This window comes from Schistocerca serialis, chromosome 7 (assembly GCF_023864345.2).
Source record: "Schistocerca serialis cubense isolate TAMUIC-IGC-003099 chromosome 7, iqSchSeri2.2, whole genome shotgun sequence".
In the NCBI taxonomy this organism is placed as follows: Eukaryota; Metazoa; Arthropoda; class Insecta; order Orthoptera; family Acrididae; genus Schistocerca; species Schistocerca serialis.
In genome coordinates this window covers 591,824,175-591,850,212 of record NC_064644.1, presented here as the reverse complement: position 1 = coordinate 591,850,212, position 26,038 = coordinate 591,824,175, and the positions used below count along the sequence as shown (strand labels likewise).

Below are 26,038 nucleotides of genomic sequence, written 5' to 3'. Positions count from 1 at the left end.
TCTGTGCAAGGAGAATATGACCAAAATAGTGACGGCTGTGTGTCACTGTGTATCCTCTGTCGTACGAGGAGAAATGTAATTAGCGTATTTGAAACAGCTTAGGGTGGAAATAAGGGAGAAGGGGGTGATTTAAGAGGCCGATGCTGCCAGCAGAGAGAAGTAAACTTAGTAATTAATAGATTATCGTAGGAAGCTAGAATTAAATTGAAATTTACTAAAGTGATACTGGTAGTGATTATCGTAGGAAGCTACAATTAGATTGAAATTTGCTAAAGTGATACTGATAGTGATTTTAGTTATGAACAATTTAAACCGAAGAGATGGGTGATTAATGAACTAAAGGAGAGACTAATAATTGCAATAGAACTATTTCAGAATCGAAGAGAATAAACTGAGAAAATGAAAAAAGAATTAGCAGTAACTAAAATTAAGTAATGGTTAGAGCTACAGACACAAAAAAATAGTGAAAAGTTAATACAGTTACAAAAACAATTAGTTGAAGGTACAAATATGGGTATAATTAAAAAATTAATACAATTACAAGACTATATCTGAGTATTGGGGCTGTTACAATTGCAAATGGTGTTAAGTTTGCACTTTTGGCTCGAGTAGCTTCACTTAATACTATTCAGTTCTGTCATGTTTGTGACTGTCTTCTTTCCAGCTGCTGTCTTAATGATTACTCTGCCATCCTGAGTCCACACATTCTGAAGACCGAAATGGGATATGGCACTGTTTAAAATCTTTAGCCGTTCATGTGTCAGATCTTCCCTTATTGTAAGCCCTGTCCTTGCTAACTTCTTCTTCTGGGTAAAGATCTCTGCCCTTTTTCGGTACGAAACAAATTTAATTATTATTGGACGAGGTTTGGTGGCACCTGGTAATTTTCGTCCCACCCGATGGCTCCTGTCAATGTCTGCCTCGGTCACTTCAACACCTAATTTTTCACGTGCAACTTGTATAAGCAGGTTGTCCGTGTCTTCTTCCTTATTTTCTACTACTCCAAACAGTCGTAGACTATTTCGCCTTTGGTACTGTTCTAGTTCGTCAGTTGCGGCAGATAGTTTGACTTCCAACTCTCGTGCCTTTTTCTCGTATTCAGACACAGACTTTTTTAGTGCTGTAATTTCGGCAGTATTGGCCTCAACAGTTTCACGCATTTTGGCCAATACTGCTGCCGTTACAGTATCTGATATAGTGCCTGCTATCAGATCGAGATTGTTTTTATCGCGAAGCGCAGCGTTTACCTCAGAGCGGACCAGCTCCGCTATACCGGGAGCCGCGGCCGCACCTTCCGCCAAGAGCGGGCCCGCCGCACCTGCTGCTTCCCCGCTGCTGGACGCGCTGCTGTTCACTCTTCTGTTTACCATTTTCTCGAAGATATTGGCGGAGCACAGAAAAAAAAATAGCACTACTGCACAGAACACTGTTGTTTTCACGATTTCCACTTGTACTAGACAACACCACCTGCGAGAACACCTTCGAATTCAACTAAATTTCGCGAGCCGAACTCAACACGTGTTACACTGCAGCCGCCATGACACCATGTTGGTGTCAGAGGGTGGCCGGATACCCTTCCTGCCGCCACACCGTACCCCCCGAGACGGAATCAGTGTACCCCAACTGTCTGTGTGCAGTGTAAGCCATGAAATAGTGCGAGTCGTGTAACTGAGGTGGGACGTCGGGACCAGCCCGGTATTCACCTAGTGGGATATGGGAAATCGCTTAAAAACCACATCCAGGCTGGCCAGCACACCGGCCCTCGTCGTTAATCCGACGGGCGGATTCGATCCGGGACCAGCGCACCTACCCGAGTCCAGGAGGCAGCACATTAGCGCTCTCGGCTACCATGGTGAGTGGCCTCCTAGCCTCATACTCTGTCTTTTTTTTTTTTTAACAGCTCGTAATGAGGACGGTTCCCAACTTTTTGTGGAAGAATTCCTCATGCCACGGGGAGTAGCATGTGGTTAACGGATATCACTCTCTCTGGGAGTAATGAAACTCAGTAAAGAAAGCACGACATTCTTCGGGACGACAGGGGACAGGGATCTGTTCAAAGTGTTCCCCACTCTACCGGCCTCCCGAGAAGCCACCGGACTGAGTAAACTGCCTTCTTCAAAGCATTCTTTGACCGAGCTGGGTCTGGTAGTATAACAACCATTTATTCACTACGTGCGAGTCTCACGATGACTCGTTGTTATTAGGGTTTTTAGCAGAACCTGTGCTGGATGAAGGGCCAGATCATCGTTGGCTGGCTGAGTACCTGTGCCCCACCGGACAAGGGTCAGAACCTCTCCTGCTGTCGGCCCAGGTCCACACGCAAGAACTCCCAGTCAGAATAGGGACAGTTAATCTCTCGGAAAACTGACTTGTTCTTTACAATCACTGACATCTTCACAGGAAGAGATGGCTTGTCTAGTACAATCACTGGCATCATTACTGTATTTAGCCATAAGCGTAACTCGATCTGTACAAACATGACTCTATGATTCATGGATTTCGCGCAATAAAATGAGATGTGTCAGGTCAGAAACGGACTGGTACCTCTCAATAACTCCCTTCTCAAACAGAAAAGCTACCACCTCACATCCACTATAGTGTACAATATCGGTTAGGTAGCGCTAGACACTAAGACCAGTGTCCGGCTATGAATGGGTTTGCACGTATCGAAAACTTCTCCCAAAAACATTATTTTTCTATACAGACGTGTTCAAATGGTAAGTGTACTAGACTTTTAAACTTTTGGGGAAAAGTATATTTGAAAAAAATTACAGCATACTGTCGGGACACTTGTAGACTATTATTCCACGTTCTCGCCATCCCGTTCAGAACATGCGGTAAGCCATCGGACTTCTTCATGCCCTCCTCGAAGAACTCCCCCGCCAGCTCCTTCTCCTACTTTCGAACCTCTTTCGGCACCCATTCGTCGGTTGAAAATTTAATTCCACTTATGTATCCCTCCAAGGCGGTCAAAAGACGATAACCTGAAGGGGTAAGTCAGAGGAACATCCCAACCAAATTAGTCTAACAGCGCCTTAGTGGCTGAGGTTGTGTGAGGACGGGCGCTGTCGTGCAACAAGCACGCTCCTCTCGAAAGCCATCCCCTCCTTTTGTTTTGAATGCTCCTTTGGAGTTTTGCCGGCCACTGAGGCCGAGACGTTCTAGGCGCCTCAGTCCGGAACCGCGCTGCTGCTACGGTCGCAGGTTCGAATCCTGCCTCGGGCATTGATGTGTGTGATGTCCTTAGGTTAGTTAGGTTCAAGTAGTTCTAAGTCTAGGGGACTGATGACCTCAGATGCTAAGTCCCATAGTGCTTAGAGCCATTTGAACCAATTTTTAGTTTTTTTTTCATGGACTCACAATATCGTTTTGCCTTATGGTCTCCACCTGAAGCAGAAATCTGACCTGAATCTTGCCTTTTCAGTGCTATAACACTGAGTCCATGATTTTTTTTCTTTTGCTCGAAATTGTGGTCCTGAATTTTTTGCAGGTCTGGGACTGATGTGACGACGCTGTGACAACTGTATTTTTGTCTCACGCGTGTAACGACCCAGCCACGTTTCATCTCTAGTCATAAAAGAGCTCAGAAAATCCCCACTTTCCTATTGAAATCGCTCAAGAAACTCACGGGCGCCACTGATCCGATCTCTTTTGTGCTGTTCTGGCAGCTCTTCTGGGAATTATCCTGAGCACAGTCTCCGGCATCACAGCGTTTCTGTGCGTGTCTCGTATAAGAGAGTTCTGGACAGTTATGAGAACATCGCAGAAATTTCGTTCACCGTCAATCGGCGGTCTTGATGAACAGTCCCCCGAATTTTTGCACCAACTTATTAGTCAAAATGGAATGCCTTCCACTCCTTTGTTGGTCATGCACATATGTCCTGCCTCCACTGAACTCCCTACATCACTTAAACAGACTCGTTCTGTTCGTAACACCTTCGCCGTAAACTGTTTCGATTCCCGAAAAATTTGCGATCGGTGTTATTCCTTCCGTGTGTAGGAGGCGGGTGACGGCACATGGCTCGCACTTGGCTGGATTTATTACTGACATCTCTCACGCGACTGGACTCTACAACGTGTGTTTACTACCGTGTTCTTGCGATGCTCGCTCTGGCCAAGGGAACGCCCTCTGCCTCTCAGTGCTGCCAAACCTAAAAAAAGAAATACCAGTAGCCCATTATTGTCACAGTAGACTCACTTTCTGAACCTGCCTCGTCCATGCCCAGTCACCCTCTCTCCTTATCATTTGGTGTGTAAATATATAAATTCTTGGGTTTTCCCCTCTACAGATGATTCTTTTACATTAATACCACAATATCTAAAAATTTGTCACTCTGTCTTGTTTATAGCGATACAAAATCGTAATCTTATTGGAAAATGCTGTCTTCTGAATTGAAGCGGCAGTTACATGTATATGAGCTGTATCCTCTGAAAAAATAGAGCTTTTGTTTAATCTTTTTGTGGCACTTCAGTTGTATACTTTGATAACTGTCTCGCTGTCATTCTTGTTGTATGACATTCTACAACGTTCTCCAGTATTCTGGAAGGAACATTGCGGTCAGTCCAGGCCACCTTGTCACTCGATTCCCAGCTGTTCACCGACTTCTCGTAAGAAGTGCATCGCGCGATCCTAAATTAGTCTACTTCGATGGTTGTTTTATCGTTATGCAGGGTGTTACAAAAAGGTACGGCCAAACTTTCAGGAAACATTCCTCACACACAAAGAAAGAAAATATGTTATGTAGACATGTGTCCGGAAACGCTTACTTTCCATGTTAGAGCTCATTTTATTACTTCTCTTCAAATCACATTAACATGGAATGGAAACACACAGCAACAGAACGTACCAGCGTGACTTCAAACACTTTGTTACAGGAAATGTTCATAATGTCCTCCGTTAGCGAGGATACATGCATCCACCCTCCGTCGCATGGAATCCCTGCTGCGCTGATGCAGCCCTGGGGAATGGCGTATTGTATCACAGCCGTCCACAATACGAGCACGAAGAGTCTCTACATTTGGTACCGGGATTGCGTAGACAAGTCAAGAGGGTTGAAGGGTTGAGGTCAGGAGAGCGTGGAGGCCATGAAATTGGTCCGCCTCTACCAATCTATCCGTCACCGAATCTGTTATTGAGAAGCGTACGAACACTTCGACTGAAATGTGCAGGAGCTCCATCGTGCATGAACCACATGTTGTGTCGTACTTGTAAAGGCACATGTTCTAGCAGCACAGGTAGAGTATCCTGTATGAAATCATGATAACGTGCTCCATTGAGCGTAGGTGGAAGAACATGGGGCCCAATCAAGACATCACGAACAATGCCTGTCCAAACGTTCACAGAAAATCTGTTTGATGACGTGATTGCACAATTGCGTGCGGATTCTCGTCGGCCCACACATGTTGATTGTGAAAATTTACAATTTGACCACGTTGGAATGAAGCCTCATCCGTAAAGAGAACATTTGCACAGAAATGAAGATTGACACATTGTTGGATGAACCATTCGCAGAAGTGTACCCGTGGAGGCCAATCAGCTGCTGAAAGTGCCTGCACACGCTGTACATGGTACGGAAACAACTGGTTCTCCCGTAGCACTCTCCATACAGTGACGTGGTCAACGTTACCTTGTACAGCAGCAACTTCTCTGACGCTGACATTAGGGTTATCGTCAATTGCACGAAGAATTGCCTCGTCCATTGCAGGTGTCCTCGTCGTTCTAGGTCTTCCCCAGTCGCGAGTCATGGGCTAGAATGTTCCGTGCTCCCTAAGACGCCGATAAATTGCTTCGAACGTCTTCCTGTCGGGGCACCTTCGTTCTAGAAATCTGCCTCGATACAAACGTACCGCGACACGGCTATTGCCCCGTGCTAATCCATACATCAAATGGGCATCTGCCAACTCCGCATTTGTATACATTGCACTTACTGCAAAACCACGTTCATGATGAACACTAACCTGTTGATGCTACGTACTGATGTGCTTGATGCTAGTACTGTAGAGCAATGAGTCGCATGTCAACACAAGCACCGAAGTCAACATTACCTTCCTTCAATTGGGCCGATTGGCGGTGAATCGAGGAAGTACAGTACATACTGACGAAACTAAAATGAGCTCTAACATGGAAATTAAGCGTTTCCGGACACATGTCCACATAACACCTTTTCTTTATTTGTGTGTAAGGAATGTTTCCTGAAAGTTTGGCCGTACCTTTTGTAACACCCTGTATATCATCAGGGACAGTCAAACACGACGAATAACCAGTACTGCAGCAGCGACTGAGTTGCGCTGCTGCATGGTGGTAGCAGTCAAGGTGGGCCCGGGCCCCAGTGCTGGGCTGCTGGTGTAGGCGTAGCGAAATTTCTGCGCGTTTCACTGTTCCTGTTAGTAATGTCGCACTGGACTAATCTGGGACGGCTCTATCGAAGCGAACGTACAGTTCCACTTTAAACTCATATTGTCCTCTCGCCGACACTGGCGCCGCATGAAAGCAGTGTTTGTTTGGGCTGACTCCGGCTACACATTGCAAGAACACCAGAGAAAAAGCGCTTGAGAAATCTTCGGGGGAGACAAAGTGTATATTAATGATCACACTTCTTCCATAAATTGCTGAGGTGTGGAACCGACATTCGGCGCAATTTCGACAGTTCTCCAGTATCCTGGACATTAATAATTTACAGTGACCATACTGGCAGTGCCACGCTGTGGGGAGAGTCGTTTAAAGGACGGTAGAGCCTCATTGTGCTGGTGTCCTAAGTGTGCAAAGTGTACAAGAAGACGCTGATAGATGTTTTCTGACCAAAACTTATCTTGTTCCGATGGAAATTGTGAACAGACACACACTTAATGAATCTCGATAAAGACGACGTAATTGCACTTACTCAACTCATAGTACTGAGATAACATAAAAATGTCTTTGATTTCAAAATACGTGAAACGAACTGTTGTCGTTACCTTTGCTGTATTTTTCACTCATATCGCTGGTTTGATGCAGATCTCCACACCAGTTCATTCTTTGCGAGTCTCTCCACCTCTGCGTGACTAACGCAATCCACATCAGTTTGAACCTCTTTACTATAGGAAAGCTTCGTTCTCTGTTTACATTATTTCCCACACACTTTGCCCATCTTAGTCACTTGCTCCCATAAATCCGTTTCCTTCCCCTTCGATTCAGTGCTTCTGCTTTGGTTACTCGATCTGCCCTCTATCTTCAGCACTGTTCCATAGTACCACATTTCACAGGTGCTAATCGCTTCTTCCCTGCTGCGTTTATCGTCCACGTTCCACTCCCACGTAAGACTACATCCAGACAAATACTTCCAGCAAAGTCTTCCTAGCACTTAACTTTGTATTGGACGCTGTCAGAAAAATATTTCTTGCTATTTCCGGTCTGAATTTTGTATTATCCTCACTTAATCCCTCGTCAGTGCTCCAAACAGGAAAACTCGTTTACTAATTTTAACATCTCGTCTTCTACCCTAATTCCCTCAACTTCATGTAACTTAGTTCACCTACACTCTGTTACTTTTCTTGTACTTTAGCTAGTGTTCATCTTAAAAATTCTATCCGTTCCGTTCGACTGATATTAGGAGTCATTTGTCGTCTGTAACAATTCCCAGTAACGACACACCTTAAAAAATTGTTTCTTCTCCCTGCACATCAATTTCTTTTGCAAATTTCTCATTAGTTTTCTTTATTGCTTGCTCTGTGTGCAGTTAATACAACGTGTGGAGAAGACTGCATCACTTCCCCACTATCTTCTCCTACCTTGCAAGTTCCAAAATGATCTCCCTGCTAGTCGGGTTCTAGCGGTCATTCTCCTTATTTTTCAACCATGACATACTGAACTGATAGTTCTTAACAAATTTGCCGGCAACTGCGTTCTTTGATACTGGCATTAACAAATTAATTTTCTGTCTGAGGTATTTCTCTTCTATTATATATCCCGCGCATAGGTGAAACAGTTTTGCTGTGGTTGCTTCTTTCAAATAGTTCTTCACAAAGTCGTCTACTTCAGGTAGCTACTTTGTTTCGACTTATGTTTTCAGTATTCAGTTATATACTTTTAGCAGCATTACGTGCCCCATCGCCCCTTCGTCCACTTCCTCGCCCCTTTCATAATATTTCCTTCAAGTTCATTTCCATAGTCCTTCTGCACGGAAACGCCAAACAAACTGGTATAGGCATGCGTATTAAAAAACAGTGATATGTAAACAGGCAGAATAAGGCGTTGCGGTCGTTAATGCCTACATAAGACAACAAGTGTCTGGCGCCCTTGTTAGATCGGCTACTGCTGCTACAATGGTAGGTCATCAAGATATACGTGTGTTTCAACGTGTTGTTACAGTCGACGCACGAGCGATGGTACACAGCATCTCCGAGGTAGCGATGAGGTGAGGGTTTTCCCGTACGACCATTTCACGAGTATACCGTGAATATCAGGAATCCGGTAAAACATGAATTGTCCGACATCGCTGCGGCTGGAAAAAGATCCTACAAGAACGGGACGTACGACGACAGAAGAGAATCGTTCAATGTGACAGAAGTTGCCTGGTCGGACAAGTCTCGTTTCAAATTGTATCGAGCAGATGGACGTGTACAGGTATGGAGACAACCTCATGAGTCTATGGATCCTGCATGTAAGCGGGGGACTGTTCAAGCTGGTGGCGTGAGGCGTGTTCAGTTATATATGATACGAATAGATACGACTCTGGCAGGTAACACGTACGGAACCATCTTGTCTGATCACCTACATCCATTCATGTCCATTGTGCACTTCGACGCACTCGGGCAATTCCAGCAGGACAAAGTGACAGCCCGCACGTCTAGAATTACTACAGTGTGGCTCCAGGAACACTCTTCTGAATATAAACACTTTCGCTGGCCACCAAACTCCCGAGACATGAATAATATTGAGCATATCTGGGATGCCTTGCAACGTGCGGTTCAGAAGAGATCTCCACCCCCTCGTACTCTTTACTGATTTATGGGCAGCCTTGTGGGATGCATGGTATCAATTTCCTCGAGCACTAATTCAGACATTAGTCGTGTCGCGGCAGTTCTGCGTGCTCGTGAGGGCCCTACACGATATTAGGCAGGTGTACCAGCTTCTTTAGCTCTTCAGTGTATGTAGGCCATCCACCTTACAGCATTCCCTCTCTTGCTCAATACAGGTTTGCTATCTGAGCTCATCATGTTCATACAGCTGCTGCTTTTTTCTCAAAAAGTGTCTTTAATTTTCGTTTGCATGACATATGTCTTTCCTGTAGTCACACATGGCTCTAAATCGTTATACTTGTTCTGTGGCCACTGCAGTTTTGTCGGTTTGTATCCCCTGTCAGTCTCATTTCTTAACTTCCGTATTGCGGAGGGGTCGTGCGTGAAGTCAGGATAGCAGTAGCTCTGCGTCGGCAGGACTAGGGGAAGAGGTGAATGACCTCGCGCCACGGCGAGCTGCCGGCGCCGCTTTGGTCCAGCACGAATGGTCTCGTTCGCGTGTGCTCGATCCCACTCCGAATTCTGTGCTGACCCTTGATGACCCAACCGCGATGTGGTGTTGTTGGGTGTCGTGTGGTCGGTCGATCTTTTTACTACCGGCCTGGTAGGTTTGAGCACTCGCAGGCGCCGAAAGCCGTCGGCACACGGACCGTGCTGTCGAACGTTAACGTTGGGCGTGCCAAGTTCAACGTGCTGCTGAACGCTCAGGAACTATGCGACTTCTGCATACGGTACGTGACCCCCAACGCGGTATACGCGATCGCAACACACTCCAGCGGCAGTTGAGGGATGTTTCTAGTTCGTAAATCACACTGTTTATTCAACGGGTGCGCGTAAAATTCCCACGTTAGCTCTATTAAAACGCACATTTCTTCCATCGTCCATGAAAAGGGAAGTACCATGTCCAATCAATAAGGACACAGGCTTACAAAATTTCCATTACAAACAGTGCGTTACAAATTTGGAATACTTCTCCGCATGAGATAAAAATTATTTCATCATTCCCACGTTTTAGTAAAACCCCAAGGTCAGTCTTACTTGGCCACTGTTCCTACCAAGTAGCAGAATCTTTGCAACATGTGAATTACGAAGCGTAAAAGAAGAAGGAGCAAAATATCTTTATACAAGTAGCGCAAGCTGTCCTTTAGATTAAGCCAATGGAACAAAGTCATCCCTCAAAAAAAGGTGAACTTGTATTTACGCAACATTAAATATTATAGACTATACTTGTATTAAACTAATAATAAAATATCAGAGCCTAATAAAATCGCGAATGTTAGGAAAAAAATTGGTTGTGTCAGGACGCGAACCACTGCCCCAACAAAAAATCTCACGAATATGATGTTTCTCGTTATTTTATTGGAACGAATCACACAGTTAACAACGGCTTTTGCAGTGATTCTCAATTTTCTGGTGCTCGGAACGGCGTATATATATACAGGCTTGAAATGAATGCCAATATGACGCCTCACAACTCTGTGCTGAAAGGAGACGGCGTGCTTGTGGCGTAGGTGGCGTTGTGCCATCTCATTGGTCAACGCTCAGACCAACGGTCAGAATATCTGACGTACCAGACATTGCTCTGCACGTTCGGAAAGACGCCCGAGCGTGCTATTCCATGCTGTGGCGTCAGAAACTCGGTACGCTCAACGCTCAACGTTCGGATGCACGGTCCGTGAGCCGACGGCTTAAGTGTTAAACACCAACGTGGACCCCACGTGACCCTGCTGCCGGTGCTGTCAGCACTCCGCGACGTGATGTTGTCAGAAGACTGTCAGATTCTACGTCAGCAACGGTAGGCGGCGAACCGTACGAAGTTCATCAGGCGAAGACCGTCATTTCGGGTACGGTTCGTATACCGTTCTGGAATACCTAGGTTCGCTACAGTATCGTAATCGCGGAATCGAGTACTGTTACTGCGGACGCCATCGACTGCAGTGATGAGCTTCTTGAGAGCTGCAGAGCTCAAGTGATTAAAGGGAGCTAAGGTGAGGCTATGGCGCGATACTCGGTTCGCAATGACCTCATGTGTCCTCTCTATCCTGTTATATTCGCTTCACAGGCTATTTAGTGCTGTGTAGGTCCTCTCATACTGGTTCTTATTAAAAAAGTATAGTTTCTTTCGGAATCTTCTACGAGGTAACGAATACGGGTGTCATTTTTGTGTTTTGGTTTTCTGCCCCGGTCTATTTTCTGCTGAGCTTGTACATCTCCCTCGGCGCGTTGTTGTAACGTGCCGAGGCCTGTGACATAGCGCTTATTTCCTTGGTTCTGTGTCTGTTTTTGACCGCACTTTGCTTGTAGCAAGGTGAACGAGTTTTATTAAAACGTTCCAATTCTCAAACCCTTACTTTTCTGTGCTGTAACTGCATTCCAATTTTGCCTGCTTCATTTGCTGCTTTTATATATTTTCTCCTATTGTTAATTAAATTCCGTTAGACTGTTGTTTCGCCACTTTAATCCTCTGTTGCCGTCACTGTTTTATCTCTGCAGTTACTCGTGACATGGCCTCCGAGAGTTTTCCAACAGAGTTAAGTTGCACTCTGTATGTAGTTCCTTGACTACCACATTTACAAGTGATTACGTTTGCTCAAAGATTAGAATTTAGTTGCATACTTCCTGGAGAACATGAAGAACAGTTTTAATGCTGCCTTTCGTAATTCGTGTGGAATGAAGGTATAGTGTGCGATCGACATCAAAGTTTCATTTAACAGAAGCGTAAACTTCAAGACAGGTAAACGTAGGCTACTCCAGGTAGCTTTTGTCGCGTGCTTAGCTATCGTTATTACGTACATACTGTAGGTGGAACAGCGACCAGTACAATACTGAAAAATTAAATTCATTTTCATACTTTATACATACTGGATGTTGTGGTCTAACTGTAGATTTATTGGTGAGTGAGGAAATGTACTGAATAACATTACGTCAGTATTTACTTCATTTGCAGACTAATAAATACAGCTACCCGGACCAGTATGCTTTCAGGTTGGTTAGTAGCTCCAAGTTTCATTTAACAGAAGCGTAAACTTCAAGACAGGTAAACGTAGGCTACTCCAGGTAGCTTTTGTCCCGTGCTTAGCGATCGTTATTACGTACATACTGTAGGTGGAACAGCGACCAGTACAATACTGAAAAATTACATTCATTTTCATACTTTATACATACTGGATGTTGTCATTCGTCCGTATTTTCCCCTGGGCAGCAGGTTAAGTGTTGAAGTGAGGACACGTACACGCAAAACATTAGTCAGTACTGAGAGGCGCAAACCATTTATTGGTGCAGGTACGATCGTGCAGAAAGCATCAGGCAGTAAACTATGCGAATGTTTGAGGGAAGACTGCTATACGCAGAGAAGAAAGAACTAACACACTGAAGTGAGTACATATTAAGAAACCAATGATCGCAATATCTGCACTTACCTCTATATCTCTAACACGTTGTATAATTTTTCATATACTTTTTCTTCCTTGGATACTGAGAGAAATGCATCTGCACAGATAAATATTGGCTTTATCACTCTCATCATGGTATTTCGATCTCTGTACAGGAAAGCAACATCTTTCCGTTTATTTACGTAAGTCAATGAATGTAAGTGTTAGGTGTACTTTGGTGGGCAGCCAGTTCTGCATAGAAAGTAGTAAAAAAGGAGTTACTTAATAACAGTGACACAGATATCTGAACGGAATTGTATATTGCACAAGTACTTGATTACTTACACACTCCACTCTTCGGTTCGCCTCTTTTACTTAGAATCTCTAGCATCGTCCCGCTGTGTAATAGCAGTGAAAGTCAGCACAAAGCCGCGAAGAACGTGATTTCGATTTCTTATAAGATAATGTAATTCTGTCAGAGACAGCAAAGGACTTGGAAGAGCAGTTGAATGGAATGGACAGTGTCTTGAAAGGAGGATATAAGATGAACATCAACAAAAGCAAAACAAGGATAATGGAATGTAGTCTAATTAAGTCGGGTGATGCTGAGGGAATTAGATTAGGAAATGAGGCACTTAAAGTAGTAAAGGAGTTTTGCTATTTGGGGAGCAAAATAACTGATGATGGTCGAAGTAGAGAGGATATAAAATGTAGACTGGCAATGGCAAGGAAAGCGTTTCTGAAGAAGAGAAATTTGTTAACATCCAGTATTGATTTAAGTGTCAGGAAGTCATTTCTGAAAGTATTTGTATGGAGTGTAGCCATGTATGGAAGTGAAACATGGACGATAAATAGTTTAGACAAGAAGAGAATAGAAGCTTTCGAAATGTGGTGCTACAGAAGAATGCTGAAGATTAGATGGGTAGATCATGTAACTAATGAGGAAGTATTGAATAGGATTGGGGAGAAGAGAAGTTTGTGGCACAACTTGACCAGAAGAAGGGATCGGTTGGTAGGGCATGTTCTGAGGCATCAAGGGATCACCAATTTAGTATTGGAGGGCAGCGTGGAGGGTAAAAATCGTAGAGGGAGACCACGAGATGAATACACTATGCAGATTCAGAAGGATGTAGGTTGCAGTAGGTACTGGGAGATGAAAAAGCTTGCACAGGATAGAGTAGCATGGAGAGCTGCATCAAACCAGTCTCAGGACTGAAGACAACAACAACAAACAACATAAGATAATGCGAACGTGAAACATTTCAAAAACTTTCATTGTGTTATTTACGTGATATTAATTCGGCTTATCGTGGGGCAACACACCTGTTGTTAACGAAACAGTGAGGTTCGGTAACGTATATGATATCTTCCTAAGATAACTGACAAGATAGATCAGACGCCCACTTAGTGCTAACACCTGATTCGCTGTTCATATCTTAACCTTCAAAAAAGCGAAACGCGATCCAGTCCGAGGTCAGTTCCTAAAGTTACCGATAAACCTGAGGCAAGCAACTGATAGCGGTGCGCTGTAGGTGGTACACTGACATCCGCGTAAAAAAGTGCAATTCTGAGCATTGTGTAAGTGGACGTGTTCCTGACTAAATTACCAATAGATCCTTCATTGATGTGTCATTTTGCCTCACCTAAATGCTTTCTTTTTTCCAGAATGAGATTTTCACTCTGCAGCGGAGTGTGCGCTGATATGAAACTTCCTGGCAGATTAAAACTGAGTGCCCGACCGAGACTCGAACTCGGGACCTTTGTCTTTCGCGGGCAAGTGCTCTACCATCTGAGCTACCGAAGCACGACTCACGCCCGGTACTCACAGCTTTACTTCTGCCAGTATCTCGTCTCCTACCTTCCATACTTTACAGAAGCTCTCCTGCGAACCTAGTTCTGCAAGTTCGCAGGAGAGTTTCTGTAAAGTTTGGAAGGTAGGAGACGAGATACTGGCAGAAGTAAAGCTGTGAGTACCGGGCGTGAGTCGTGCTTCGGTAGCTCAGATGGTAGAGCACTTGCCCGCGAAAGGCAAAGGTCCCGAGTTCGGTCTCGGTCGGGCACACAGTTTTAATCTGCCAGGAAGTTTCGCTTTCTTTTTTCTTTTGTATTTATCCTGGTTGGGAGAAGGAGATCAACTGAACTTACTGATACCGGACGTCGGCTTTGACCCGTGAAGTTCTGACAACGGTATTATGAAGACATCCATGTGCAAACGTAAAGAAAAAAGACGATTCAAGTAAAGCCTTCGATACCACTTCATCAAAACACAACCAAACTGTCACCTCTCGAGCCAATCTGGGTCTCAGGCTAGGCGACAGGTCAGTATATCACGAGAACTAAGACTTCGCTTTCATATACTTTGGATTGGCTGACTCGCGACGAAGCCAGCACCTTTCAGTCCAACCTAGGCCCCGCGCAATGCTATAAATAAGTCTATCGCCACGATCTACATTCTGAAAAATAATATAGACGCAAAACACTTACTGTCAGTCTTTCCACGGGTTCCCTAATTGCTTCAAGGCAAAGGCTGGTTTGGTTACTTTGGAGAAGACACGACCGATTTCCTTCTTCATCCTTGCTTTATTCGAGCTGGTAGTCGATCTCTAATGACCACATGATCGACGGGTTATAGAACACTGAACTTCTTTCTTCTTTTTGAGCAAATAAATGGATTTTCCATTTCTGCAAGATTTAAGCTCCATTTCACTCAATTAAATAACTGCAATCATTTCAGTTCGTAATTTGTGTCTTATTTAGCGAAATTTAGGAAAAGATTGTCATAATCACCGGCCAGAATAAATGCTATTTATTCTCTGTTTATTTGTATATCCTTAGAGCTGTATTTTTGGGTTTTAAATTTAATTGGGTTCAATTTCGAAGTCACAAAGTTCCGTCTTCTGCCACGAAATGCGGAAATCGTTGTATAACACGTACACAAATCTAAACCTGAACGTGGGAGAGGGGAGAGCTCTGAAGTAATTAAGTACGGAGACAGCTCAGTGTTAAGAGAACTGATGGCATGTCTCTGAAAACGACAATACCAGTATCAATCACAGTCGATTTAGAGAAAGGACGTAATACCTAGAGCACGGCAGCTTGAAGGAGGTTCGAACCCCACTCCTCCCACTGTTATAAACTGTGCGGCGAGAGCAGATAGTTTTAGAAACTCCGAACAACATTCGGTGGCCATCCATTATCAATTCTTTATTGTTTCCCTAGGGTCAGGAACAACACATACCTTTTTTTTAGTAGTAAATGATTTCACTCTGGAAACAACATTTTATCAATATTGTCAAAACAGATATCGTCTGATCATCTAATTATGCTCTGCCACCGGCCACATGTAGATGCTATGCTGCCCGTAATGAAATACTGATTTTCGTTAATAATTTCACATTTTTACGACGTGAACAGACTGCACTCGTAATTTCAGTTTTAACCGATCGTTATCTACGAGGTCGATAAACTTATTGCAACCTGTTCAGATAGCCAGGTGCTCTTCATATGGACTTCCATCCACTGATTTAAATGTCAGTGTAATTAACTCTCGACCTCTCTCCGATAACGGTAAAATGATAAATGTTTCAAAACATCCTGGGGAACAATACTTGAACCCTGCGCTTTGACAGTCTCGACAGCTGCTTGAGTTATGTGTCTGACTGCGTAGACCCAGCAATAAAAAAATTATTGATTGCCACGCAGAAAGAACATTTGTAGTCGAGTCACGAAGTGTGAGCAGGTTGTTGACGAACTTTGCGTCTGTCAATACAGTACCTGGTATCATTATCCACTTTCTCAAAGTTACAACTGTTCTTCTTATTAATTATAAAACAAACTTAACAACAGGCATAAGTATCTTGTGGCCCAAATTACAAACATTGCCCTAACGTACATTCTCTAAGGGAGCAATTACTTACGTCACAGACTAGCTTGGTTATCTCCCCTCCCCCCCTCTCCCATGCCCTTTCATTCCTTTCCTCCTCTATTCTTCCTCTCCCCTCTCCTAACTTCTTAGGTTACACTGCGTGTCGTACATATAAGACAACTGCACACTGTAAAAGAACTCTAACCCTAGGAGGAAATTTAAATTATGGTGAAACATGCGAGGCTGTCTCACTTACGTACGACAAAAAGGAAGGCAGACACCTCACAAGGGGATGTGCACTGGGGATGTTTTCGGTTTAACTCCTGTTGGAGGAAGTTATCGGAGTCTCTTGACGTTTGATACTTTCCACTTCAAAATGGTTCAAATGGCTCTGAACACTATGCGACTTAACTTCTGAGGTCTTCAGTCGCCTAGAACTTAGAACTAATTAAACCTAACTAACCTAAGGACATCACACACATCCATGCCCGAGGCAGGATTCGAAACTGCTCGGCTCCAGACTGTAGCGCCTAGAACCGCACGGCCACTCCGGCCGGCATATTTTCCACTATTTTAACTTATCGCGAATATTGAACAGACGTCTCCTCGCTTATGCCTATTGTGACTGTATTCCATGTCGTGTGTTTGCCACTCAGTGTGTAACCCAGAGACTTTTCGGACACTTTTAAGGCACGTGACGAAATCTTATCGGCTTTCCCAGTGCAAAGGAAGAGACTTAAATAAAATCATAATAGTGTTTCAAATCATAGACTTGTATTGCTTGCGCAATTACAAGTTCAATGGTAGAAGGCTTGGGCCTGCAAATTAATTAATTAAAAAGTCAGGGACTTTAATCTGCTTGTTTATACATTAAAATCAATTTTCCCCAGTCAACTGAAACAACGGATAACTCGTCTACGTAGAGTACTATCGAATGGTAATGGTAATGGTGTGGAGGGGCGGGGAATGGGGAGGTTGGAGCAGTTTTCATGATCACCAGTCCTGTAATTCATAAAATAAACAAGACAGCGAAAATCTGCAAAAGTTCAAGGGGCCATTAATTTGAAATTCAACGCACGGCAGCGGCGGTACGTAGGGACTGTGACCTGACCCACGGTCAAAGAACTGGTGTAGCCACAGGTGCACCAACCTGCCCGTTGTGTGGGCGATCTGCCGCCTCTGCCAGAAGCTGTAGCAACAGTCTGCATTGCCACCTCCAGTCGGGTTGGCTGCGGGAACCCGTTTGCTGTTAGAGGAAGAACTCTTTTGTGCTGCGTCTGAGTAAACAAATTACTAATAGACGCTCCCTCGTCAGCCAGAGTCACCAAGCGCTTCGAGGCGCGTCGGTTTGGAACCGCGCGACCGCTACGGTCGCAGGTTCGAATCCTGCCTCGGGCATGGATGTGTGCGGTGTCCTTAGGTTAGTTAGGTTTAAGTAGTTCTAAATTCTAGGGGACTGATGACCTCAGATGTTAAGTCCCATAGTGCTCAGAGCCATTTGAACCATTTTTTTGACGCTCTCTCAGCCCAGCTGGTTGCGGTTCTTAACAGGCTTCACTTCGTCATGAATAATTGCGCAGTAGTTGCTGTCATTTCCCTTGGCTTCCAGTGTCTTGGATTCAACCGTGTAGGGTTACATTCAGCTTTAGTGAAGACTTTCACGGTGGAAAGCTCATAGCAATTTCGTCCGTGATTAAGATTCAAATACGCAATATTCTGAGGCATCAAGGGATCACCAATTTACTATTGGAGGGCAGCGTGGAGGGCAAAAGTCGTAGAGGGAGACCAAGATATGAATACACTAAGCAGATTCAGAAGGATGTAGGTTGCAGTAGGTACTGGGAGATGAAGAAGCTTGCAAGGATAGAGTAGCATGGAGAGCCGCATCAAACCAGTCTCATGACTGAAGACCACAGTAACAACATGCAATTTTTACCGCGAGGCAACAGCGTTATGGTTCCATCATCGTCTGAGCAGTAAACTGTGTCCCACTGCCCCTGTCTGGTCCTCGAATTACGTTAATTACTCACAGTTCGTTATATACGTCAGCTAGTATAAATCCCTAACATTCGTCTAGTTTTTCTAACCAGTTGTTATCGTAGGGAATGTATGTCACCGTTGTGGTATTTCTTTGTCCGTACATTTACCTTGACCCACGGCAAGCTAGCGAACCGCCGATTAATTCAAAAATGTGGGTTGGCAGATTTCCACTTTTTGGTGGCAAAACTGCCTGGCATTTCTGGGTTTCATAAAGAATATAACTGGTTTAATTAAATTTCTCTTCCTTCTACTGGTGTATGGTCTCCACCTGTTCCCTTCAGTAATCGAGTTAATAATTTTGGCTACGATTTTCCTTTGTAGGGAAGGTTGTCTGGTGTCTCAACGGTTCATGAAGAAGAAAAATATAATATAAGGTCATTTTAAACTGAAGGTAAGGGAAGCGATGGCAGGCACAACCCCTCATTGCTCTCAGTTCCTCAAGACGCCAAAATCTAAAAGTGGTGGTAACGCAACATTATTTTTACAAAATTTCATACCTATTAGTTTGTCAGCCCGTCAGATCGAGAATTTCAATCCAGACGTTAAAATTTTCGCATTTTCTAGCGTCCCAGATGTACAGCTTCGCAACAGATCTCATTTTCGATCACCCAAATTAGTACATTTCTACAACCGAAATTAAATTCCGTATATGAGTTAACCCTGGTTATGATATGGATGTTACTCTTGTGACATGAAAATATATACTGAACACTTTTTCTTGAGACCATCTTATGTAACTGAAATTAAATTACTATAACCTGTGGAAACTGGAATAGAAACTTAAAACGGTTTTTTTTCTAACAATAAGTGTTTTGGAGGACAAACGTCATACTTCTTCTTTCTTAATCGTTCTGAGATCAGAGCTAATGAAAGAGAATCTTTGTAAATCGCAGATAGTAACCAAATATGTCACAGCCAGCGAAACGTAGCTCTATTCGCAAGGAAAACGGACTTATTGCTAAGTGCCGGTTGACGGTGTTGCAGGCAAGGGCGAGAACATCTTCGACCACATGTTCCACACCACTCCCAACTTAACGACGGACGGCACCAACGGCGACGTGGCCTGCGACTCCTACCACAAGTACGAGACGGACATCGAGCTCGCAAAAAACATGAGCGTAAGTATGGGCTCCGACATCGCACCTCTCACTCTAAGGCTTCTGTAAGAAATGATAGATTCAATTACGAAAATCAACTTACACTGCAGCAACCACGAAGAGAAAACGTGCGTGTACCTGTACGTGCAGTATACGAAGCTTAACAGGTTGCATAAAGGCGAGAATGTGATCTTGGGAACGACTGGGAAATGCCCACAGGTCACTCAGTCACCCGCGTTCAGCCGAAGGTTAGTACAATGTGCACCGACGAAGATAAGATACAAATGTAAATTTGGTGTTCCCACTTGTTTACTCTCAAGTGGACTGATAAGATAAGGGATGAGGAGCTTCTCTGCAGAATCGGCGAAGAAAGGAACATTTCGAAAACACTGACAAGAACAAGGGACAGGCTGACAGCACGTATGTTAAGACATAAGAGAAAAACTCCACGGCAGAAAAGGGAGCTTTTGAGGGTAAAAACCGTAGCGGAAGGCAGAGATTGGAATAAATCAAACAAATAATTGAGGACGTTGGGCGTTGTATGCAAGGGCTGCTCTAAGATGAAGCGGTTGGCAGAGAAGACTGATGTCTCAAAATATAAAATTAAATTAAAGTTTTAAAAATAAAAAAGCTGTCAAACAAACCAAGACGAGTTGCATTACTCCCGCCACCTTTACTGTGTAGTAGTACAGGAGAATGAAAGTCGATTTTGTGTTGTTGTTGTTGTGGTCTTCAGTCCTGAGACTGGTTTGATGCAGCTCTCCACGCTACTCTATCCTGTGCAAGCTTCTTCATCTCCCAGTACCTACTGCAGACTACATCCTTTTGAAACTGCTTACTGTATTCATCTCTTGGTCTCCCTCTATGATTTTTACCCTCCACGTAACATTCCAAAACTAAATTGGTGATCCCTCGATGCCTCAGAACATGACCTACCAACCGATCCCTTCTCCTAGTCATGTTGTGCCACAAACTCCTCTTCTCCCCAATTCTATTCAATACCTCCTCATTAGTTATGTGATCTACCCATCTAATCTTCAGCATTCTTCTGTAGGACCATATTTCGAAAGCTTCTATTCTCGTCTTGCCCAAACTATTTATCGTCCATGTTTCACTTGCATACATGGCTACACTCCATACAAATACTTTCAGAAACGACTTCCTGACACTTAAATTTATACTCGATGTTAACAAATTTCTCTTCTTCAGAAACGCTTTTCTTGCCATTGCCAGTCTACGTTTTATATTCTCTCTACTTCAACCATCATCAGTTATTTTGCTCCCCAAATAGCAAAACTCCTTTACTACTTTAAGTGTCTCATTTCCTAATCTAATTCCCTCAGCATCACCCGACGTAATTCGACTACATTCCATTTTCCTCGTTTTGCTTTTGTTAATGTTCATCTTATATCCTCCTTTCAAGCCACTGTCCATTCCGTTCAACTGCCCTTCCAAGTCCTTTGCTCTCTCCGACAGAATTACAATGTCATCGACGAACCTCAAAGTTCTTATTTATTCTCCATGGGTTTTGATACCTACTCCGAATCTTTCTTTTGTTTCCTTTACTACTTGCTCTATGTACAGATTGATTAACATCGGGGCCGGCCGGTGTGGCCGTGCGGTTCTAGGCGCTTCAGTCTGGAACCACGTGACCGCTACGGTCGCAGGTTCGAATCCTGCCTCGGGCATGGATGTGTGTGATGTCCTTAGGTTAGTTAGATTTAAGTAGTTCTAAGTGCTAGGGGACTAATGACCACAGATGTTAAGTCCCATAGTGCTCAGGGCCATTTGAACCATTTTGAATAACATCGGGGACAGGCTACAACCCTGTCTCACTCCCTTCCCAACCATTGCTTCCCTTTCATGTCCCTCGACTCTTATAACTGCCATCTAGTATCTGTACAAATTGTAAATAGCCTTTCGCTCCCTGTATTTTACCCCTGCCACCTTCAGAATTTGAAAGAGAGTATTCCAGTCAACAATGTCAAAAGCTTTCTCTAAGTCTACAAATGCTAGAAATGTAGGTTTGCCTTTCCTTAATCTATTTTCTAAGACAAGTCGTAGGGTCAGTATTGCCTCACGTGCTCCAACATTTCTGCGGAATCCAAACTGATCTTCGCCGAGGTCGGCTTCTACCAGTTTTTCCATTCGTCTGTAAAGAATTCTCGTTAGTATTTTGCAACCATGACTTATTAAAAACTGATAGTTTGGTTATTTTCACATCTGTGAACACCTGCTTTCTTTGGGATTGGAGCCCCGCGGGATTAGCCGCGCGGTCTAAGGCGCTGCAGTCAAGGACTGTGCGGCTGGTCCCGGCGGAGGTTCGAGTCCTCCCTCGGGCATGGGTGTGTGTGTTTGTCCTTAGGATAATTTAGGTTAAGTAGTGTGTAAGCTTAGGGACTGATGACCTTAGCAGTTGAGTCCCATAAGATTTCACATACTTTTGAACATTTGATTTGGGATTGGAATTATTATATTCTTCTTGAAGTCTGAGGGTATTTAGCCTGTCTCATACATCTTGCTCACCAGATGGTAGAGTTTTGTCAGGACTGGCTTTCCCAAGGCTGTCAGTGGTTATAATGGAATGTTGTCTACTCCCAGGGCCTTGTTTCGACTCAGGTCTTTCAGTGCTCTGTCAAACTCTTCACGCAGTATCATATCTCCCATTTCATCTTCATCTACATCCTTTTCCATTTCCATACTATTGTCCTCAAGTACATCGCTCATGTATAGACCCTCTATATACTCCTTCCACCTTTCTGCTTTCCCTTCTTTGCTTAGAACAGATTTTCTATATGAGCTCTTGATATTCATAAAAGTGGCTATCTTTTCTCCAAAGGTCTTTTAATTTTCCTGTAGGCAGTATCTATCTTACCCCTAATGAGATAAGCCTCTACATCCTTACATTTGTCCTCTAGCCATCCCTGCTTAACCATTTTGCACTTCCTGTTGATCTCATTTTTGAGACGTTTGTATTCGGTTTTGCCTGTTTCATTTACTGCATTTTTATATTTTCTCAAGTGTTAGCTACGATTAAGTTATGCTCTGTGCAAAATTCTGCCAGGCGGCTTCCTCTTTCATTTCTTCCCCCCAGTCCATATTCACCTACCATGTTTCCTTCTCTCCCTTTTCCTACTATCGAATTCCAGTCACCCATGACTATTAAATTTTCATATCCCTTCACTACCTGAATAATTTATTTTATCTCATCATACATTTCATCAATTTCTTCGTCATCTGCAGAGCTAGTTGGCATATGAACTTGTACTACTGTAGTAGGCGTGGGCTTCGTGTCTATGTTGGCCACAATAATGCGTTCGCTATGCTATTTGTATTAGCTTACCCGCACTCCTATTTTTTTATTCACTATTAAACCTACTCCTGCATTACCCCTATTTGATTTTGTATTTGTAACCCTTTATTCGGCTGAGCAAAAGTCTTGTTCCTCCTTCCATCGAACCTCACTAATTCCCACTATATCTAACTTTAACCTATCCATTTCCATTTTTAAATTTTCTAATCTACCTGCTTGATTAAGGGATCTGACATTCCACGCTCCGATCCGGAGAACGCCAGTTTTCTTTCTCCTGATAACGCCGTCCTCTTGAGTAGTCCCCGCCCGGAGATCCGAATGGGGGACTATTTTACCTCCGGAATATTTTATCCAAGAGGACGCCATCATCATTTAATCATACAGTAAAGTTGTATGCCCTCGGGAAAAATTAGGACTGTAGTTTCCCCTTGCTTTCAGCCGTTCGCAGTACCAGCACAGCGAGGCCGTTTTGGTTAGTGTTACAAGGCCAGATCAGTCAATGATCCATACAGTTGCCCCTGCAACAACTGAAAAGGCTGCTGCCTCTCTTCAGGAACCACACGTTTGTCTGGCCTCTCAACAGATACCCTCCGTTGTGGTTGCACCTACGGTACGGCTATCTGTATCGTTGAGGCACACAAGCCTCCCCACCAGCGGCAAGGTCCATGGTTCATTGGGGGGTGGGTGGGGAGGGGAATTTTGTGTTATGTTATGTTTATCATATTGATAAGTTTTTGGATACGTCTTGAGGAGAGGAAAGTGCATACCGAATAAGGAAAGAACACCGCTGTTTAAAAAGACCTGCCTCTGTTCATTATTTACGTAGCGAACGAAGTTCCTAGAAATGCAACCATGCTGGTTAGCGTCCCCATAGTGTTTCTCATTTTCCTTCCAGAAAAAAAATTTGGATGGTAAAGATAAACAGAGCGTTGTGATATTAAAATGTACAAGAATAGCAGAGATAATGCACCTCAACTTCTAGATATGAATGCAAGTAGAATGTAATTTTCACGCTGCAGCAATGTGTGCACTGTTATGAAACTTCCTGGCAGATGAAAACGGTGTGCTAATAAGTTTCATATCAGTGCACACTCCGTTGCTGAACGAAAATTTCATTCTGGAAACATTCCCCCAGGCTGTGGCTATGTCTGCGCAATATCCTTTCTTCCAGAAGTGATAGTTCTGCAAGGTTCGCAGAGGAGCTTCTGTAAGGTTTGGGAGGTAAGAGACGAGGTACTGGCAGAATTAAGCTGTGAGGACGGGTCGTGAGTCGTGCTTGGGTAGCTCAGTCACAGTTCCGTTCCAGCCGCGCTAGCGAGTGGACGTTGTTGCACTTCTGCGTTTACATCTCTGTACTTGTGCTTCGCCGAGTGCTGTCCGTCCGTTAATCTCCGTGTTCGTTCATATTCCTTGTGATCTGATTGCTCCTGCTGGTCATGCTGCTGCTAATTGGAATTTCGGTTGTTTAACCGAAATTTCTTCGCTGGATTAACCAGGGCTACAACCCTCAGGAACAAAATTCTGGTATTTGCTTTTGACTAGGAATCTCTTCCTGTTCAGCCGGCATCCCTGGAAACAGATGACTGGGTTACACAGGTAATTGGTCTCAATTCTGAAACCGTCCATACCTAGCAATTGGATCAGGAAAAATACTGCGTTTTTGTCAAGTTATTCAGTGCTGCGACTGTTGACAAAGTATTACGAAAGTGCAGCTATGAAGTAGATTTTGTGCATAGAAATGGTTATAAAAGTAAGGTTTCTATCTACAGAGCTGACATTGATTACGAAACCTTTCGTGTCTTGAATCTTTCCATTGAAATTGAAAATGATGAGATTAAGGAAGCTCTTTCAAACTACGGAGACGTGAAATCAATTGCAAATGATAGATGGTCGCCTCGCTTTAAACTGCAACGTTTCAACGGGGTCCGCTGTGTAGCGATGAACGTTAAGACAAATATTCCGTCTCACAGAACTTTTTGTGGGTGTAACCCACAAATTGTTTATACAGGTCAGGAAGCTACATGTCAAATATGTAACGAAACAGGCCACTGCAGGCAGGAATGTCCGTGACAAACTGTTGTTCTTAAACGTGATTTGATACGGCGTCAGAAACTTACCTTAAATGAGCTGTTGCCAAAGAATAGCCCGGATCAACTGGTTGAGGATGTTAACGCAGCGGGCCAAGCTGATGTCTCCCTTCACGATAACAGTCAATTTCCCCCGTTAACAACAAAGGGGAAGCCTGTCACCACTACTAGTGAAAATGAAATGCAACCAGAAAACGACTTCTGGAGACAACCGATAGTTGTTCAGAGGACGAGCTGTCCTGTACAACTCCCTCAGTTCGCAAGCAAAAACAGTGCGACGAGGAGGCAGAGGAACCGGAAGGCAGAATGCGAATGGAAACTGATGAACAGAAAGGTAATAACCATATGGTACCAGAAAATGAAGTGGGTGTAGTCAGTCTTAATTTGCAAGAAACAACAGGTGGAGTAGCAGACTGCAAAGATCAGCAGCTAACTTTTAGTAAACAAATCCAAGGAGAGGTTGTAAAACTGCCGTCTCCATTTGTTTCCCTCGATCAGGAAGTAAATGATACTAATAAAGGACAAGGAAGTGGTGGCCAAAATGAAATTACGGGCAACACCGCAGGGCAGGCGGCAGCAACAGAAAATGCGAAAGCGTCTGCTACTGCCCCAGATGAGCCGCGAAGTAAAACCAAAACGCAACCAAATGTGAATGTAGCTCGTAACCAAGGGAAGGGAAAATCCGGAAAGGGCGACCCAAGCCCACAGAATGTTCGGTACAAGGCGGTCCTACACGAATCATTGGAGGAAAAATCAGGAAGTTTACAAGGAAATCAGTCTGCTAGCGGTACAAGAGAAAACCTTAGAAGTAGAAAAAAACGAGACAGTAACTAATACACTGATTGAAGTGTTATTCCATGTCAGTCTTTCGAGAAAACTGTTAATATTTTAACTGAACCCTGAACCACAGGACACTAAATTAGTTCATCAAAACAACTATATAATGTTTTGTAACGAACTATTACTTTGTCCAAAATTCTTCATACTCTTTGTCTATCTCTTAGAAGAGCCTTTGTTGTAGTTTGTTTTCTTGTGCTGTCGTCTTGAGTAGCCATGAGAGACTGGTCTAGTATGGTTGCCGGTAGTACAGACTTAATCGAAGTCCCGCCTTAGCAGTCCGTTGTCTGGGGTACACCACCTTGGAGGTTGTCTACACGTCGCACTACAAGAGGTTCGTGGGAATCATAATTGGTGCAGCCAAACGTGATATACCACGAGGGCTCAGGAAACAATACATCTCTTGCTGGGGCCACACAATAGAAAACTTG

General features: G+C 43.8%; 1 protein-coding gene across 1 annotated transcript in view; it reads left to right on the top strand.

The window, feature by feature from the left end:
• LOC126413268 (myrosinase 1-like) overlaps nucleotides 1–26,038 on the top strand; it is a 116,944-nt gene that overhangs the window by 8,231 nt on the left and 82,675 nt on the right. The window contains exon 2 of the mRNA XM_050083170.1: nucleotides 19,258–19,391. Within this exon, the coding sequence (XP_049939127.1) occupies nucleotides 19,258–19,391 (134 nt within the window). The remainder of the gene's footprint in view (nucleotides 1–19,257; nucleotides 19,392–26,038) is intronic.